We start from the raw sequence: 20,291 nt of genomic DNA, 5'->3' as shown, positions 1-20,291 counted from the left end.
AAACAAAAATCACCCAGGGAAATCTATAAACGGGCATGAGGGATACATATTTCCTAGCTATTATTAAATTCACATCTTCATCATCTGAAAAAGCCGGGGGAACACGTTACATAACCTCCAAAACGCAATGAAATAAACAAAACAATGCATTAAACCGTTTATTTCAATCCGCAGACAATATTAACGACCAAATAAATCATAATGCCGGGATAAAATCGATAAAACGATTTCCTAACTATTAACACTGCCAAATGTCACATTTCGCGCCGAAACGTCAAACGTCACTCCGCCATCTTGGTCCGTTATTGGCGCGTTCGCGGGGGTTGTTTCGTGGTAGCGGACGGATATGCAGCCGTCCTTGTCTCGTTACATAATAAGGAAGTGGGTGAGCAGTGTTTAGTTTTGGAGCGACGTCCGCATGCGGGTCGGTTAGGGGGAGATATTGATTTTCCAAGGAGTTTGCAGCAGTGCCCCACACGCCGGTGTCACCGCGAAAAACACATCTCCGCGCGTCGCGAAAACACTGTTCCTTTTTCGAAATCCAATTCGAAATTCGAAATTACCAAATTGGAGAAAGGAACGCGGGTATCGTTCGAAAATCAGTGGAATAATAGTGCTGGGAATACATTTTCGTAAGTTTGTCTTGTAATTTTTTTATTCAAGGCTCCATTTTAATCAGTTCTAAGTAACGATGCTTTTTATTACGATCTTTAATTTACTAAGTGTAGCTTTTATTGGAAAAGTAAAAGTGATTGGACATTGGCCTGGCTCTTACTTCATTCAATTAGTAAAACAGCTGATTTATCAGCAGTTGATGAAACGTCAAAAACCAAAGCAAAATACGCCCCGTACATTATTTTCGGCGTAATTCTCCGTTTAGATTTTTATTATTAGACGAATCTTCATCTTTATCAAACAAAAAGTGTACTTACCGATTAATGGACACTGTCACATGTTCTATTTTTAATTTATGATCGATTCACTTCACTAAATTGTCAACCAATCGAATGAAGTATTTTATATTCAAATATTTAAAACATCATGCACAAACACTGGCAGGTAAGAAAAAATTATAACTCTTTTTTTTTCGAATTCTAATTTTAAAACGCCATCAGAGCCTCAGAGGCTGTTAATGGCTGGAAACTGGCATCCTTCTAAGATAGATCTCAGATGTCGCATGGGATATGACGTCATGGATCGTTACTAACACCATAGGTGACGTCACACGTCCTTCTAATAACCCATGGATGGACCTAACTACATTCGCTAGCCATATCAAATTTTAGGGTGCGAGCATTTATATTGACTATCTAGAATACCTAGGTAATAAGGTTTAGTGGTGAAAGTTTCGTCATTTCTGAACGTCCGATATTACATTAGGTCATTTTAGTGCTGTATTAAGTGTTTCGGTATTACATTTCACACAACATTTAGAAGCCGAAAACAGTGTCATAATTGTAACAAGGGTAAGAATATTTCTACATTAAGTTCTTTGTCTGCAATTATTAATTTTTGTTTTATAGTTGAAGTGAGACACTAGCCTAAACTATTTTTTAAAGGGATGCTCCACTTAATGGAAAAGAGGCCTAGCTAATGTCAGGTTTTATTGGTCCGCTGTTTTTTCCGTTTAGTATAATCGGAACTCCTAAACCTATAAATGGTAAAACCCTTCTCTTTTGTTTGACTCCCTTTTAGAGATTCTAGTTCTGCCTCTTGCATAAGAGGTTGTTAGAAGTTTCAGTTTATAAGTGCCGATTGTCACAAAATAGGCAATTCAGAATCCTTGTTCCGCTACCACTGTCTGTTTAAAGGGGCCTATCGACCTGTCAGTTGTTCGGAACTGGCAAAATTTTATTCTAACTGACAGGCCGGCGATACCGTCCGGCGGACTGTTAATCAGTGGGCCCCTTTACAAGTACTGTGTTCCATCCACATATACTGCCGTATTCGAACTTCAAGATATTCACAAGAGACGACACGTACTAGATCCATTCTAGATACGTTATAGTTTAGATATCAACTAGTTCTCTTTTGCATCGCAATTCGGGCAACCAATGTCACTTTTACGTTAGATAGAGTAAGATATCTACCTATTAGATGTGAATTGGATCTCTAAGTCATATCCTGTGGAAATCGTTCAAGAGTATCTCCAGAATCGCGCTAATGTCAAATTCTACAGGTTAGATCTTAAACATATCGTTATCGTATCTTGGTGATGTCTATTTCAAAATCCGAATCGGGCCCAGTATAATCATTGTATACTATCTGCAGCAACTCTAATAAAATTATATTTAGTATCTAACTTTAGGTTCTTTTTCAACTTTACTCCACGACGAAAAAGAGCGTTACTTTACCTTAATGCAATAAATTACTTGTCTTAACTTGACCACGTGATTATTGTTTGTACAGTAAGCTGCATAGATAACTAGCCCCCCTCCCCTGTATAAAAACAGTAAATAGTAAGTTTTTATACAGGGGATGGGACTTTTTTTCAGTAAATAGTAACATTTGTTACACAAAACTTTTATGTTTCGTGTCCTGAAAGTCACAACACAAAACACAATGTTTAACTTTAGTCCCGCTTGTAAAACTTCGGCATAACAAATGAGATAAGTAGATATTGTGTTTTTGCTTATAAATGATACAAGAGTTTTAGAATTCATTGCTGAAAGTTTATAAAGTAATTTTTCTTTATTTTATTATTTATTTGTTAGCCTGTTGTGTCCCACTGCTGGGCAAAGGCCTCCCTCTCTTTCTTCCACGCGTCTCGTTCTATGGCAATATTAGGCCAATCTTTCCGAAAAACGTCAAGATCGTGCCGCCACCTCCTTCTAGGTCTGCCGTGACGCCGCACTATGTTTGGTGTCCACTCGGTAGTTTTCTTGGCCCACAAGTCGTTTGGCATACGGCAGATGTGTCCGGCCCAGTCACATTTAAGCTTGGCGGCTGTCAGAGCTACGTCGGCTACTTTGGTTTTTCTTTAGTGACTACATTGTCTACACTAAGATGTTCAAAATGATCTGCACACGATCGTAATTTTTCGTATCAATCCCACTTTCCATAAATTAGGGGACGTACTTACGCCACGGGCCCGCGCGTAAAGGACGACTCACGCTAGATCTGGCCGGGGCCGGGCTGCAGCTTCCAAAGCTTCGTTTTCTGTGGAAAGCACCTCGTGATCATCCATCAGCCGTCATAGAAAATGGGTATGTTGGACCCGGGCACGGCCCGGTCTAGCGTGAGTCGTCCTTAATGGATGCTTCGTACCTTCGCACGATACAGAAAGCCCGGCACTTTATGTATTTTTATAAAAAAAAATCTCGTTTTGGAAAAACTCATTATTAGGTCAACAGATCGTGTTCAAAATAAATATGTATAAGTGTTCGGTTTTGTCAGTTCTGCTTCAAAGGAAAAAAATACATTCAATATTGATGAATTGTATGAAAACCTCCCAGTTTTAAAACGGATGAAAAATATAAAGTAAAAAAAAGTGCAATCTACGATACCAATGCCGCTGTGCCGACAAAGACCGCTTCCGCAAAGTTCTGTGCCGGTAATTTGGCTTTCTTCCCGGGACATGCAATCTTTGCTTTATTTTTATTGCTGGCCTGGGCCCATAGATTACCTCTCGCAAGAATGAACATAGCGTGTGCTTCTTAAGGTGCAGTGGGTTCAGTCAGCATTTTTTTTTAAATCGTAGCGCTTTTTTCATCATGATACGGCTGCCAAAAATAAGAAACCAGATCTTGAGGTCTGATAAAACAACTTTCGCTCCATAGAAAAAAAATCACGAACATATGTCTAAAATGCACCATTAAAAGTTTGTAACTATTTTCGCACAAAGGCTATTACATAATATAAAAACTGGTCTAGAAAATGCTTAAATTATTTTTGATCACACTTAACGAATTTTTTCATTGTTAAAAAATAACAATTAAAAACAACAGTTCAATAACACTGATATCCGCGATCCTGGGCGCGCACGGCCGTCAGCTCAGTGCTCCGCGATCTTCCTCTACTGTTAAGACCTCCCTTCTTGTTTCCATTTGAAGAAGAAAGCGAAGAGAACGATGGTGGGTAAATAAAGGTGGGGAATAAAGGTGGGTGAACAACTTGAAGGTGAATAAAGTTCAAGTCGCCCGCCAACCCGACAAAAGCGTAATTTCTGTATGTTTTAACTATATATGTGTCGCTTAACTTCAAACTCGGGTAAATCCATTCGACCCTCTCAGCGAATATCTACCCTATTACCATTTCTTAATACCAAAATCGCTTAATCTGACACATGGATTTACCCGAGTTTGAAGTTAAGCGACTCATATTCGGTTGTATGTTCCATCTTGTAGGAGGCAGTCTCCGCCAGGTCCCCTTGTGAACGAAATAGTGTATCGACAAGGCTTGGAATTGAATCTAGTACTTGTTTCAAGAGTTCTGAATCTACTAAAATAATGTGTTTTAAAGTAAACTCTATGTCCTATGAAATAAAGTCTTCTTTCAAAGAATCTGAAAATAAATGGTTTGAGGAGTTTTATTTTGTGGGCTTTAAGGCTTTAAAGTTTAAAGTCATGTTTCGTTCCGGATGAAAAGGCACTTAAGGGCGTCACTTAGATCCATTTTTTTATGGAAATAGGCTATATCTTTTTTGTATAAAACCTTTATTGTAATAAAAGTCCGCATATTTATGTTTCCATTTTTTATTTTTTTATTTTAAACTGAAATTTAACTGGCAATTTGCGGACATTGTTGATATTCATTAGATTCAAGTCCCGACGTTTTACCCGATTACGACAAAACAAAACGAATATTATTAACTGCAGTAATAGCTGTTCATTTTTGCTTTCGCAGCAGAGTTCGAGAAGATTGACGACCGTCGCATATAGCCATGTTTCTAAGAATAACAGGGTCGCTTATATGTAAGGCTAAAGTCTTGAAACAAACATAATTATATTAAATATTTGTTACTCTGCCCTCATCTTCATAGCATAGAACTGTAGAAAACTAGCATAAAATACTCTAGATGCACTCGCTATGCACACGTTTCTAAGAATGGCAGGGTCGCCATGTAAATCTGGAGTCTTGAAACAAAAACAGCGTAGAAAGCTGCCCAAAACAACCAAACACGAGAGTTTAACACCCTCGTCACACTCAAGTGTCCTTACTCTATCTTCATTTTGACATTTGGCTCATTTGTTGCAGCGGCACATGCGCGTAGTCTCCTGACCAGACCGTAGACTGCCCGCGAGGCAGCCGCCAGATGTTCGGTTCATTTTGTCAACGTTAACATAATGTTTCTAAGAATGTCTGGGTCGCCATGTAAAGCAAAAGTGTTAAAACAAGCAATAAAACAGCATATAAATCTCCAGAAAACTGCCGAAAACAACCAAACACGAGAATTTAAAACCCTCGTCACACTCAAGTGTCCTTACTCTACCCTCATTTTGACATTTGGCCCATTGTTGCAGCGGCACATGCGCGTAGCCTCCTGACCAGACCGTAGACCGCCCGCGAGGCAGCCGCCAGATGATCGGCTCATTTTGGAACCTGTGCCGTGCATGTCCGTCCATGCCCGTCGATAAGGTGAGTCATAGTTTTATATGATATAAGATAAAGATAAAATTAATTAATAATGTACGAACATGTACAGACAACAAAACATAACATTAACTGCGCATCACAAACTCAGCATAATCGAACGAGCGAAGCAAAGTGAAGTTCTTACATTCAATTTGGAACACACGGCTGGCTAGGGGCACGTCCCGGCATTTCGATATTTTTAAGCTGAACTATCAGAGGATAGTTTGATACACAATAACTTAAGTAAATTTGTTCTAATTTAAATGAAATTGGGTGAACGTATAGTTGACGGCATTATATTTTAGTCATTAAATTTTGAGCAGGCTCGATCAAGAGGTTATTGAGCTAGAAGAGCTTAAAATACTAAAAAGCTATTTGTGAGGGGTCTTGCTATTCTGGTCATTTTAATGGTAAGAAAGTTGGCCGAGTTTGGTATCAAATGAAAGTGCTCGGTTTACACTTTTTAATTTAAGGTTTTAAAATAATTAGCAAGATAAAATCGAAATAAAATAAACATAATATTAGCATTTGACATTTGACAAGAAAGATACGGCTTACCACAGATATAGTTTATTTTAATCCTTAAAGTGACATTCCATTTCCAACTGCAGCTGCAATACTGTTCATTTTACTATGGAAACGCGTCGCTGTCACTGTCAATTTCCATAGTAAAATGAACAGTATTGCAGCTGCAGTTGTAAATGGAATGTCACTCTTATGGTGACTTAAATGTATCAATTAAGGTGGTTCGCTTTTCATACAAAATTCAATCAAAGCTCATTAAGTAACTACACACTATTAGTACACAAATATTTCCGCATTTATCTTCTTTCGAATATTCGTTTGCGCGAAATTAACAAGAAAACAATGTTTCATACAGAAATCATGCAAAAATCATAGTTAACTTTTCATCAATTTTACGTATGTGTGTGTCACAAATGTCGTGTACAGATACATTTGCGACGTTGCCATACCATTTCCGACGTTGCCGGGCTGACCACGGTTCGAATTTGGAGTGCCGTCATGTTTAGTGCAATTTTGTTGACACTGATATTTGACAGGTAGTTAATTGACCTAAGCGAGAAGTTCGTCAGCTTAGCTAAGAACTATCATGGCGTGTTATGCAAACAGTCGCTTTTTTGCTTGCAAACGGAAGATTCCCGGTTCGATCCCCAGTCATTGTATGCTGGAACATAACTTTTTGTATTTTTGTTACACCTAAATTTCGTATTGTTTTTTTATTTTTATTTAATTCTTCTTATTATCATAAATCGATTATTAAGTATGGGCTACACGTATTCTTTTATTTTTACAAAGATAATTAGAAATTATACTCTTCCTAATCTCTCTGATTTTTACAATCAGGACATCCTCACTGCAATAAAAACCGGACAAGTGCGAGTCGGACTCGCGCACGAAGGGTTCCGTGCCATAATGCAAAAAAAAACAAAAAAAAAAGCAAAAAAAAAAGGTCACCCATCCAAGTACTGACCACTCCCGACGTTGCTTAACTTTGGTCAAAAGTCACGTTTGTTGTATGGGAGCCCCATTCAAATCTTTATTTTATTCTGTTTTTAGTATTTGTTGTTATAGCGGCAACAGAAATACATCATCAGTGAAAATTTCAACTGTCTAGCTATTACGGTTCGCGAGATATAGCCTGGTGACAGACGGACGGACGGACGGACGGACAGCGAAGTCTTAGTAATAGGGTCCCGTTTTACCCTTTGGGTACGGAACCCTAAAAAGAAGTGTATAAAATTTCCTGTGGTTAAAAATAATGGATTTTGTCTATGAATGAAAAACACAATTATTACTATAGTTTGTTTTTTTTAGCATTAGAAATAAGGTAAACAATCTTGACGTGTCTTTTAATTGAAAAACACATTTTAAAAATAAGTTACGGCAAATATGTAACAATTATAAATCTAATACGATCATTTATATTCTTCTGCTTTCATAAGTAATCGTTTTTGATTTTTAAAAAACCTGATAACACTGAGTATGTGGGGGAAGCGCTGCTGGCCTAGCGGAAAGCAATTCGGAGATCGCGGGTTCTAACCCCGGCTCGTACCAATGATTTTTCGAACTTTTGTACGAAATAGCATTTGATACCTACCTATTTATACACCGATACCTATTTTTCGGTGAAAGAAAACAATGTGAGGAAACCGGACTAATCCAAATAAGTTTACTCTCTGGGTTGGAAGGTCAGGGCAGTCGCTTTCGTAAAAACTAGTGCGCATGCCAATTCTGGGATTAGTTGCCAAGCGGAGTTTGAATATCTGGGAGACCGACCAAAGCTTACAAAACATAAAAACTCAAAAATGAATGAAGAGATCAAACCCCTTATAGCAAATTTCATCGAAATCGTTAGAGCCGTTTCTGATACCATCCAAATATATAAATAAATAATTATATATCTAATAATTGCTCGTTTAAAGGTAAGATAACACAAAGGAGAAACAAAAAGAAATTACCTACTCGCACCAGTCTTGAACCCCAATCCTCTTGCACGTATTTCCACGAACATACCGTTACGCTATTGCAACATACTTACGTTGTGTGAAATTGTCTTCTACAAGGATCACGGAAACACTGTTTGCATGTGTGAGTAATAGTAGGAAAAAGCGTGACAGCAACACTCCGTCGAATTAAAAAGGTGGTTTTTGCACAATGAAGTATTCAATGTTTATTTTAATAGTTCAATATTTACTTAAAGAGTGCGCGAAACATACTTTTAAGTATACAAATACCAAGACCATTTCACAAAAAAATAAAATCTTAAATTTTGCAAAAGTGGTGCCATCTAGCGCTAGTTAAGTTTTGAGTAACCTAGGCGAACCACCTTAAGGGCTCCACAGATCTTGCAATAAATCGCACGCGGTTTTCTATCCTTTCACGAATAAGCTAAGTAGCAATAGCATGTATTCAATTGATCTGTTTGGTGAACCGCGAGTTCTTAGTTTGGGGCGAACTACTACTAGTAGTATCGCATTGGGAAACTGTTATGATAGCTGTAAGATTTATTAATTAAATATAAAAATAAATAAAATAAAATAAAAATGATGATGTTTATAGCGAGTTTAAACATATGCCCCTAAACGCAACTGGCATGTACGATACCATATGTATAAAGTCAGAATATACACTGTTTAATGTGTAAAAAAGCCCCATATAGTAGTTATGTGTGAAATCGCGAACAATCCTGAAGCATGGTTCAAATTTAACAACTATACCGTTTTGATCTTACGAATATTTTGATACACCCACGCTGAATAGTGCATAAGATAAGATTTTATTGCCAAAATTATTTTTATTGCATGCCGAATGAAATACGTGTGTGAGATACGCCCCAATCACCAAGATCGTTAAGGTCGTGTCAAAACCAGTTCACAATTATAACGAATTATAAATCCGCATCGGGCTCCGGAATTAGAGTCACACCGTGAAAAGTATGCAGCGATTTTGATAGCCCACGCAGTGCAAGTGTCATTTTAAATATCAAACTTCTATGAAAGTATGACGTATAAATAACTTACACTGCGTGGGCTATCAAATCCGCTGCAGACTTTTCTTGATGCGACTATATCGGGGCGCACGGCAGTGCCCCCGCCAAGTCGAGCGCGAAGCAAACACTGCCGTACCATCCTTTACTGGAACCATTTCGCCGCATTTTCAGGCCCCTATTTGAGAACCTCTGGATAAGACCAGAACGCAGAAATTTTGGTCATCCAGTAAGCTATAATCACATACTTAAAATCCAAAATTTCAAGTCTGTAGGTCATTTAGTTCCGAAGTTAAGCGAAGGCAAAGTTTCGCATTTATGAAACTCACTCATGATCATCAGAATAGAACTAGTACTTCCCATAAACTCAGAGAGCTGAAATTTGGTACAGAGTTAGGGTTTAATGGCCACATAAAGGGAAAACCTAAAAATATTGCAATATCAGTCACGTTTTAAAGATCTAAGAACTGCATAAGTAAGTTTGTAATCGCATATAAATATATGATATTACAAAATTACTGTTGCAGTTCCTACAAATAGTAGGTAAAGTAAAGTAAAGGTACACTACGATGTACGATGTGAGTATGAATGAAGATATGTTTAGTTATGATATGTGTATACATAGTATGGGTATGAGTACCCGAAAAGAAGGACTGCCTACAAAAAGAGATGAGATCCCATCAAAAACATTACATGTAAAAAGGTGCAAGTCTCGCAACGCTTTTACTACAAAAAAGTTTTGAGATGTAATGTGAAACCAAGTCGGTTATTTTAATCAGTGCCAGGGGGTGTTAAAACCGTATCAATAAGATATCTTTAATTTGTAATACGTATAATGACTTGGCCATCGCGCGGCTGCATAATGACAAAAGGATCATCGTCACCTATTATGTAATTTATGTAAGCGCACACAATAGGTTAAGAAAAGAGTGTTTTTATTCGCCAACAAACTGTTCCGCAGTTTGGCGAAATTTTAAATATGTAAATTTGTTTATTGTGTATGTTAGAAATAAATAAAAAAAAAAAATTAAAAATAATTCTAATTGAACATAACGCTAGCGCTAATTGCAGTTTGAGCATTACACATATTTACGAGTACGGTACGAGTAAAGCATTATGTGCGATTGCCAAGTCATTATATGATGATTAGTGACGGATTACTGATTATTATTTAATTATTAGATTTAATGAATGGGCAATACGAAAAACTGTTGCTACTGTACAAGAATCAGAACCGGAAAAAAAGAAAAGAAAGATTTGTAATAATAAAAAAACTACTCCTAAAAAGAAAAAAAATGTGTTAAATAAGAAAATCTAATAAAATAAATCAATATGCCCACGATTCTACAAAAAGAAGTGAAATCCCACCAAAACATTCTGTAAAAAACTAGCCAAGTCTCGATGGAGCTGCTTGTTTATCTCTAAAAAGTAATGAAATCTAGACAAAGTCGTGCCAAGTCTAAGGTTCCTTACTGCGATTTCTTTATTATTATAGTTAATGTTGTGTGACTTGGCCGTTGAAGGGTACACAAGGGTACAAAACCAGGTGCTCCATGACACCATTGCACCAATCTGTCGCCAGAACCGCTACCCATTGACGATGGAAAATTGCCACTTGGAAAACGTTGATTCAATAACCAGTCAATTGTAGGCTTGATAAAGCTGCGTATTTCAATAATACTTATGTATGGGCGAGCCTGAAACAAACACTTATTTTTGGTGCAATGGCAGATTGGTGCAATGGTGTCATGGAGCACCTGGTTTTGTACCCTTGTGTACCCTTCAACGGCCAAGTCACACAACATTAACTATAATAATAAAGAAATCGCAGTAAGGAACCTTAGACTTGGCACGACTTTGGATTTCATTACTTTTTAGAGATAAACAAGCAGCTCCATCGAGACTTGGCTAGTTTTTTACAGAATGTTTTTGGTGGGATTAATCTTACTGCCATAGAATAGGCCCCTTTCCTACTAGTCAAATCAGCTTTTAGAACTGTCAAAACGATTTACAATATGGAATTTATATGAAAACGAATATAGTAATGTCACGGTCAACTCACCTACTTTTTATATTTATATCCGATTTCAAAAAATAACAGCTATAGATGGTCAAGCAAATCTTGTCAGTAGAAAAGGGCGCTAAACTCAAATTTTCTGAGACGATATCCCTTCGCGCCTGCATTTTTCAAATTTGCCGCCTTTTTCTATTGACCACATCTGCTTGACCAACTTTATCTATGTTTTTCTAATAATTATCTGGTGCTTTATTTCGGGCACGGTGTGAAATGATTTATTTTAAGTAGACATCCCTATTCAGGCAATGGGTAATATCATTATTTTTAACACCTCAAAACGAGGCAATTCTGCCAAAACACCACGGAAATGGCCCATTTCGTCCTTACACAAAAACATCCTTTACCAGCCAATCTCCAATGTCATAGAACCTGAGGTATCAATAAATCAGACCCAGAAGGGACATTCCAAAATATGTCTTGAGGTTAATTTTAATTTCATTTTGACGTCATCCGTACTTTTCTCCAGGAACTTTGTCTCCCACACCTAAACCAAAAAGAATAGATAGTATAGTAGGGTCCTGTCGTAGTAAATGTTGTAGTCACTGTAAATTTACTGCCATCTATCGACACACGACTATAACTCAAAATAAACACGTATAAAATTAATAAAATTATCAAAAAAAATATTAAATATGGATAAATGATTTTATTATTTTTATATCATTTTGACTCATGTTCATTCACTGATATCAATGTGTTAAAATTGTTAAATATGAAACGGTGTCGTCACGCCATCTAGCCGAGAATAGGCTAAAGGTGTGTGCACGTTTTTTTCTTAGACTTTATTCATCTTATACGAAGTTACATATTATGTCTTTGCCTAAACTGTCTGTGGAATGAACTGTCATCAGTGGTCCAGACCGATCTTCTTCTTCCTCGCGTTATCCCGGCATTTTGCCACGGCTCATGGGAGCCTGGGGTTCGCTTGGCAACTAACCCCATGATATGACATAGGCACTAGTTTTTACGAAAGCGACTGCCATCTGACCTTCCAACCCAGAGGGGAAACTAGGCCTTATTTTCCTCACGATGTTTTCCTTCACCGAAAAGCGACTGGTAAATATTAAATGATAAACTGCTGCATGAATGGTAAACGGTGCGGACCGATAGGACGGATTAATGCCGGCACCACACTTACAACCCCTCTGATGCTGCAGATCTCCATGGGCGGCGGTAATTTCTTACCTTCTAAACATAAAAAAGAAACTTAACCAGATTTCAGTTCAATTAGAGTCTGACCAGCGAGTCGTGTCACAAGTTATTTTTTTAGTTCTTTTTCGACTCCCGTACTTTTATTAGTCATTTAAAGGGTTGTGCACACACCTTTAAACCTCAATCTTATAGTTGTCAAGACAAGTCTTTAGTCTGTTCCCAAAAAAAGTATTTGTGCATACACGCAGTATCTTTTTGGCACTTTTACGATATTTCGTGTAATCACCACTTAAAAAATATTGTATGAAATACATTGTTGCCAACCTAATTTTAATTGTCATCTTTGACAGATGAGTGAACCATAGACATGTTTTTTTTATTTCATTCATTCTTTTCCCGCCCATACCCTTCATTCTTTGCTATTTCTTGAATGAAAAATATTCGTTAAATATTTTATTTCAAAGTTAGTGATTTGTCGTAGAAAAAGTATTGTATGCAACGTTGTTTAACTGAGTCAAAAAATACTCGTGGCGTCTTCATTAACAATTTTCGGCTTCTCCTCAAATTGTTACTCACGCCACTCGCCTTTTTTGACCACTCTTAAAGTGACATTGCATTTCCAACTGCAGCTGCAATACTGTTCATTTTACTATGGAAACGCGTCGCTGTCACTGTCAATTTCCATAGTAAAATGAACAGTAGGTATTGCAGCTGCAGTTGGAAATGGAATGTCACTCTTAAACAACGGTTGCATAAAATACTATTATATGGCAACTTTTTTCCTATCAAATAAGCTGTCATTTAATTTCATAGTAATTTTATTGCCAGGTGCGGTTTTTATTGAAATTCCCGTGTTTTTTTTGTGACACGACTCGCTGGTCAGACTCTAGCAACGCCATGATGGCAAGTTAAAAAAGGCGGTGGTGTTTATGTTTAGTTTAAAAACCTCGGCATTATGATTATTCTATAGCCGGACTGTTCGCGGACTCAAAATAGGATCAAACAAGTTCCAATTTTCGAATGTGGCTTCAGAAGGGTCTAAGCGAGGTGATTTGTCTTTCGCCTGACCACTTCAGAGGTCTGTAGGTTTTGGTCGGACCCTTACATTATTATAGATGTGAGGGGCTTTGAGCCCTTGTATTATCTACGTAAGAGAATTCTCAAATTATCCGATCTGATATCGGATATCTAATATGACCACAAAGAAGCAAAATCTAAAAAGTGCCTTTTTATATTTTTTTACTTATTATTTATTATTGAAAAGAAAGCGTTATTGCAAAAACAAAGATAGCAGGTGTCTTTCTCCAAGGGTCTCTTAAAATAAAAGGGAAGACAATCTCTGGATAGTCTATCTTTCATATGGGAAATACTTGCGTATATTCCTTCTTTTTCTAGTTTTTATACCTATTTGCGTAAAAAAGAGAAAAGCTAGAGGAAGTAGAAAATCTTTAGGTAGGTAGCAAAAATATTTGTAAACCTAACATAAACATCACTTTATGTCCGCGTCCTAAACTCCTTCAATCATAAAAATCCCTTCTGACGCTGCAAAATTTCATGCTGTCGTCTCGCCATACAACAACAGTTTTTACCATAAATATACCTTATCCCTTTACCTTAAGGTACACAAGCAGTCAACTGTGACATGAGCTCAGCAGAACATAAGTGTGCCTTACAAAAGTAGACTTTATTCCTTTACAATAAGGTCCTCGACCCATGTTACATGCCAAAATGTCGCACTCCAGTGGACTCAGCCGTTTAGCATGTGGGGCTTCGCAAATTGCCGGCCGTAGGTTACATACCACGGTTAGCTGACCATCTGTATACCTTATCGCATTGATATAAGGTCGAACATAAGTCAACTGTTACATGTACGATGTTCACGGATCAGATGGTCTCGAGATAGATTCCGGTACGCTTAGGCTAGGCCCTCGTATTACGCTTGGGAGGTTTGGTAAATTGAAATGCTGGATATTTTCCAGCGCCCCAAGTGATATTACATAGACATGATGTGCGATTCAAATTAAATTATTATTATTTCCAGGTATATTTACTTCAAGCCTCCAAGCCTAGTTGTATACATAGTTGGTGATTCTGAGAGAAATTACTACAATATTTGGGGAAGCGAGCGCGCAAAGTCTCCGTTTCGGCTTGGGCAAAAATAAATCCTTTCGTATATCAGGCTGATCTCTACAGGTTGCATTTCTTAACCGATTCTCGTGAAATCGATATAATTATATATTTATAGCGACCCCCCCGGCTTCGCACGGGTTACACAAAACACTAACAAATTATACACTACAGTAGGGTTGCCATAAGTGTGGGGGCTCAGACCGGGACATTTAAAGAAAACCGGCCAAGTGCGAGCCGGACTCGCCTTCCAAGGGTTCCGTACATTACACAATTTTCAACAATGTATATTTTAATGTGAAACGTGAGTGAAATGTTTAAAAAAGACCCGTAAGGGACGATCAAAAACTAAGTAATAAGTCCGACGCACGCTTGACTGCATATTTCTAATAGGTTTTTCTGTCATCTATAGGTAAGGAACTATTTAGTATTTTTTTTTTAATTTTAGTAGTTTCGGAGATAAAGAGGGGAAGTGGTCATTTTTTGTCTATTTACTTAAATTACTTCTAAACTATTAATCTTAAAATTATTAATTAAATATATTTGTGATTCCCACAGCTCTATCACTAGATATATAACACCATATAGTTTGCAAAACTTTGTTTATTAACTGTCTCATTTACCCCCCAATAAGTGCCCCCTATGTTTAAAATTCATTTTATTTACGTTACATGTCCGTCTTCGGGTCATAGATTGACATAATATATATATGTGTACCAAATTTCAACTTAACTGTCACAAATAATGTAGGTACCTAAATGAAAACGCGAGCGAAACGAGCGCGAAATTTTTCGAGATAATAGTAGGTAGATTTTTAGGATTTCGTACTTCAAAAGGAAAAAAAACGGAGCCCATATAGGATCACTTTGTTGACCGTCCGTCCGCCTGTCTGTCTCAATGCCCCCTACTAAATAACTATGATTTATAAACCGGGACAATTTGCTTATGGGCCGGGACACCGGGACATCATGCTTCAAACCAGGACATGTCCCGGCGTACCGGGACGTATGGCAACCCTACACTACAGCCTTCCTCAAGAATCACTCTATTGATAGGTGAAAACCGCATGAAAATCCGTTCAGTAGTTTTCGAGTTAATCGCGAACATACATACGCACAAAGAGACACACGCGGCGGGGGACTTGGTTTAATAAGGTGTAGTGATAGGCGCTTTCCTAAAATGGCATATTCATAAGGATCCGCGAGGGTTCACAGAGCCACGAGTTATATGTTTTCGAGAAAAGTAAAAGTTACACTATTTCTACAGTTTCCTACACAAAAAATGAAATGATACTTAAATAGGAGCCACGTATTTTTATATCGCACGATTACAATAGTGCGTACAGGAATTTATATTAAATAATCCGTACTTAACCTATATTACTAATAAGAAATACTCTTTCACCCTTTGAGACCTACAAATATAAAAACGATTAAATCTCTAATGAGGAAACTTCACTAGCAAACACTTTGCTTAACGAGCACCGTCGTCGATAAAATGGAAATGGATCGGCCATTTTGATATTAAATCAATGATGCAACTTGAGCACTGTCAGTCGCAGGTCTGTTGAGATATAGATTCGTTTTGTTAAAACTAGGTTTTGCTAGCAACTTCGTTTACTTTTTTTTTTTGTTTTTAATGTATGGTTCAGGTTAACTATAAAATGAAATGCATGTCATATAGGTAGTCACCAAGCTCTCCAACAGTGACGAAGGTCGCCGGACCCCTAATCTCTAAATAGTAGCCGTCCCAATTTCTTGAGTAACTGTATGTAATATACGAAAGACTAGGGCGTCTTTGACCAACTTAAAAACACAAATCAAAATATTTAATTAATTAATTTGATTTGTTGAGAAAGGTTTCCTAGTTGTTTTATTGAAACTATAGCTTCTACTCTACCAGTAATTATATTCAAGTTTTCGTTTAGTATTTCGAGTCATACATTGTCCAGTGACAGATTTCTTATTTCAAATATAAATAATTTTCGTACGAGGAGACGCGAGAGAGCATACAGCGAAGGCATTTAAAAATATGATAAGAAAAAAAAATCCGCCTTCTTATTATAGTAAGAATAATAATAAAATATAGTTTCGGTTTATATGTTCTAGTTTTTATAAATCAAATTCTGAAATCGGAAAACTGCCGCTGGACACCCTTTATTTCAAATATTGTGTCCCATTAATTTAGGCACTAACCCTATTCATGAAACTTTACGGGCCTGATTTCGTTAAATTATGTTTTATCCCTTTCTTACAAATACGTGAGCCAAAATGGCAGATAAAGACAAACGATTACCAGGCCAGTATTGCGATTATGAATAACACCATGTAACATTTTGGCTTGGTTTCTGACGCTCATCCTGTATATGTGACGTTCCACTGAAAAAGGTACCTTATGGCGACTGGTGCTTACGTCACAAAGCACCGCAATAATATTGGAGCGACGTTAATAATAGCGTAAGCGCCAACCGCCATAAGGTACCTTTACACTTGGGACGTCACATATATACACATGAGCTCCGCCCTTAACGTATTTACTCTTAAATTTACAGAAGTCAACACTCGCTTAACTTTGTATAGGTACTGTTTGTACCGTTGAGTAAATTATACATTACCGTAAAACGGGGTGAGTAGGTTTCGCGGGGAGAGGTGGGTTATGAATGGGGAGAGAAGGTTTGAGAGGGGGGTGAGAAGGGTTTTTAAGGCTACTGCTACAAAAATAATGTATTCCAATTTAAAATGGGGCTATAGTAATACGCATAATAAAAAAAAATCGATCCAACAATCTTCCAAAATCACCTTTGTATGAAAAACCCTCTCACCCCAAATACGAGGCACTACGGGGTGAGGTGGGTTTTCCTCTTTATCGTCAAAGTTATGAAATGGAACTACCCTTAATAAAATACAAACTAAAATACAAACGTCCGAACCACTTATTATATACACCATTCAGTTTTCACATGTAAAAATAAAATTTTATCGAGGTTTGAAAGTCAAATTTCAGTCAACTCACCCCATTTTACGGTACATTAAATTACTCTGGAAAGTAATTTCCAGTCGTATTTAAGCTATAAAATGTGTCGTGAGTGTTGTTTTCAAATAAAATATTAGTTGATTGATTAAAAGCGGTGGCGGGCAAGTGGATTTGAAGTGCAACTTTCAATGTAAATCCTGGCAAAGCCAAATAAATCAAAGAGGTTTACAACATATAGTGGGTACGGTGACGGATGTCATTTTCATAATAAAAAAAAATATGTACTAATAATTGACTTAAATCGATATTTAAAATTAATAATTTTTAAATTAGATGGATAATATTAGGTCCTTACATATGAAATTGGCGTTTGGCGAACTGGCAACTTTGGTTCAAAATATGTGGCGTTCGGCTAGGAATTCCAAATTCAAATTTATTTCAAATTTAAGACCATGTATTTCTGTGTTCGAATTACGAAATTTATTTGTTATCGCGTCATTTGTTTTTCTTTCACATCGTTCTGTTCACAATATGGAGAACTTAAAATATCGCTATATTTACGAATATGAGTTTCACCTCGGCACTAGTGCTGCAGAAACGGCTCGTAGGATTAACAATGCGTATGGGGAAGCTACTGCAAAAGAAAATACGGTACGTTATTGGTTCCAACGTTTCCGTTCTGGAAATTTTGACCTACAGAACAAGCCCCGTGGACGGCCGGAGACAGAAGTTGATAACGAAGAATTAAAAGCAATTGTGGAAGCAGATCCATCGCAAACCACGTCAGAGTTAGCGGCAGGCTTCGGTGTGAGTGATAAAACCATTTTGATTCACTTGAAACAAATTGGAAAAGTGAAAAAACTTGAAAAATGGGTACCGCATGAATTGAGCGACGCAAACAAAGAAACACGCGTCGAGTGTTGCGTTTCACTTCTCAACCGGCACAATAATGAAGGCATTTTGAATCGTATCGTTACTTGTGATGAAAAATGGATCCTGTACGATAACCGGAAACGTTCTTCACAATGGCTGAACCCAGGTGAACCAGCCAAATTCTGCCCGAAACGAAAGTTGACTCAGAAAAAGGTACTGGTAAGTGTCTGGTGGACTAGTGCCGGTGTCATCCATTACAGTTTCTTAAGATCTGGGCAAACAATCACGGCTGATGTGTATTGTCAACAATTGCAAACGATGATGGAAAAGCTAGCCATTAAACAACCCAGACTGGTCAATCGATCTAGCCCACTGCTGCTTCAGGACAATGCTCGACCACATACGGCACGTTTGACGGCCGCAAAACTAAGGGAGCTGCGACTGGAATGTCTTCGACACCCACCATACTCCCCGGACCTTGCTCCAACTGATTACCATTTTTTTCGGAATTTGGACAACTTCATGCAAGGAAAAAAATTCAATTCTCACGAGGCTGTCCAAACGGCCTTCAAAGATTTTATTGATTCTCGCTCACACACTTTTTTTAGTAAAGGAATCAATGAACTACCTTCGAGATGGCAAAAGTGCATAGATAGCCATGGTACATACTTTGACTAAATAAAAAAATAGTTTCATAAAAAAAAATCGTTTTCATTTCTGCCATATGAAACGCCAATTTCATATGTAAGGACCTAATAATAAATAAATGGATTATAATTTGAATTAAAAGTAGTATGTAAGTTAAAATAATTTGACCTAAAATAGTAATAATGATGTTCTGTAAATGTTTTAATGTATGAAATAATAATGTGTGCTGTAACAGATATAATGTGTTGACATGTAAAATAGTTATATTTTATCAATAAAAAAAATAAAAAATAAAAATATATATATAAAATAACCTTAATCGCAAAATATCTCAATGCAAATATCACATCTGTCACCGTACCAAACCCGTTTATCTTATCTTATTGCTTTCGGGGGCCCTTGTGGATACGCTTCGACCCATAGGGATCTTTTGTGCAATTACCCCGTAGAGAAGATCCATCAACTACTCAAGAGATTTTCCCACCATATCCATGTGTCGGATGATGGAGCTCATGGGTAGCGTTTTAAAGTCCTTTGGTTCCAGGTATCCCGCTCCAAATTCCTTCATTCTTTGTCTGGCGAGGGCGTGACATTCACACATGAAGTGTTTCACTGTTTCTTCCTCTTCGCCACACATACGACAGTTGGTGTTGTCAGAGTGTCCCATCTTGGCCAGAATTCCTTTGACCCCGTAATGGCCCTACCCAACCCGTTTAACAAATACTATAAATATATTACATAAATATCATCATCATCATCATCATCATCTCAGCCATAAGACGTCCACTGCTGAACATAGGCCTCCCCCTTGGACCTCCATACGTGCCGGTTGGAAGCGACCCGCATCCAGCGTCTTCCGGCGACCTTAACAAGGTCGTCTGTCCACCTTGTGGGTGGACGTCCTACGCTGCGCTTGCTAGTCCGTGGTCTCCACTCGAGCACTTTTCGACCCCACCAATAATAAAAACCATCGATCTTTTTGGACATTAATCACATTAAAGCAGGCTTTACAAATCATTAGTCTTAGTTAATGAAATTCTTTCGATAAATCGCTCCTGGACTTTTCCTCAGATTAAATTAGAGGGTTACCAACCCTTAAATACACAGATTCAAACTTTACCGGTCGCCGTGGTAAGACCTAGGATTTACCATATCGGTGTTGGTAAAAGCCCGAAGTAAACTAGTAAGATTTAACATTTCGGGCTTTTACCGATCGGCATCGGTAAAAACTAGGATTTACCGGTAAGACCTAGGTTTTGCCGTACTTCGGGCTTTTACAGTAACATATACAATAAACCGATTAAATATTATTGCCGAAACTGGAGCGTTCAAATCCGGCCCTGCGCATGGGCTTATTTA

General features: G+C 37.6%; 1 protein-coding gene across 5 annotated transcripts in view; it reads left to right on the top strand.

Moving 5' to 3' along the window:
• Positions 1-353: 353 nt before the first annotated feature.
• The window catches only part of LOC134675568 (serine/arginine repetitive matrix protein 1), a 91,368-nt gene continuing 71,430 nt past the window's right edge, over positions 354-20,291 (top strand). The window contains exons 1-2 of one of the 5 annotated variants that reach the window (XM_063533857.1): positions 354-632; positions 5,463-5,577. In XM_063533857.1, the coding sequence (XP_063389927.1) occupies positions 5,521-5,577 (57 nt within the window). In that variant the 5' untranslated portion in view covers positions 354-632; positions 5,463-5,520. The remainder of the gene's footprint in view (positions 633-5,462; positions 5,578-20,291) is intronic. The other 4 variants (XM_063533852.1, XM_063533849.1, XM_063533856.1 and 1 more) reach the window with 4 other exon arrangements.

This window comes from Cydia fagiglandana, chromosome 22 (assembly GCF_963556715.1).
Source record: "Cydia fagiglandana chromosome 22, ilCydFagi1.1, whole genome shotgun sequence".
Classification (NCBI taxonomy): Eukaryota; Metazoa; Arthropoda; class Insecta; order Lepidoptera; family Tortricidae; genus Cydia; species Cydia fagiglandana.
Note: the sequence above shows the minus strand (reverse complement) of the source record. Positions and strands in the feature narration are given on the sequence as shown.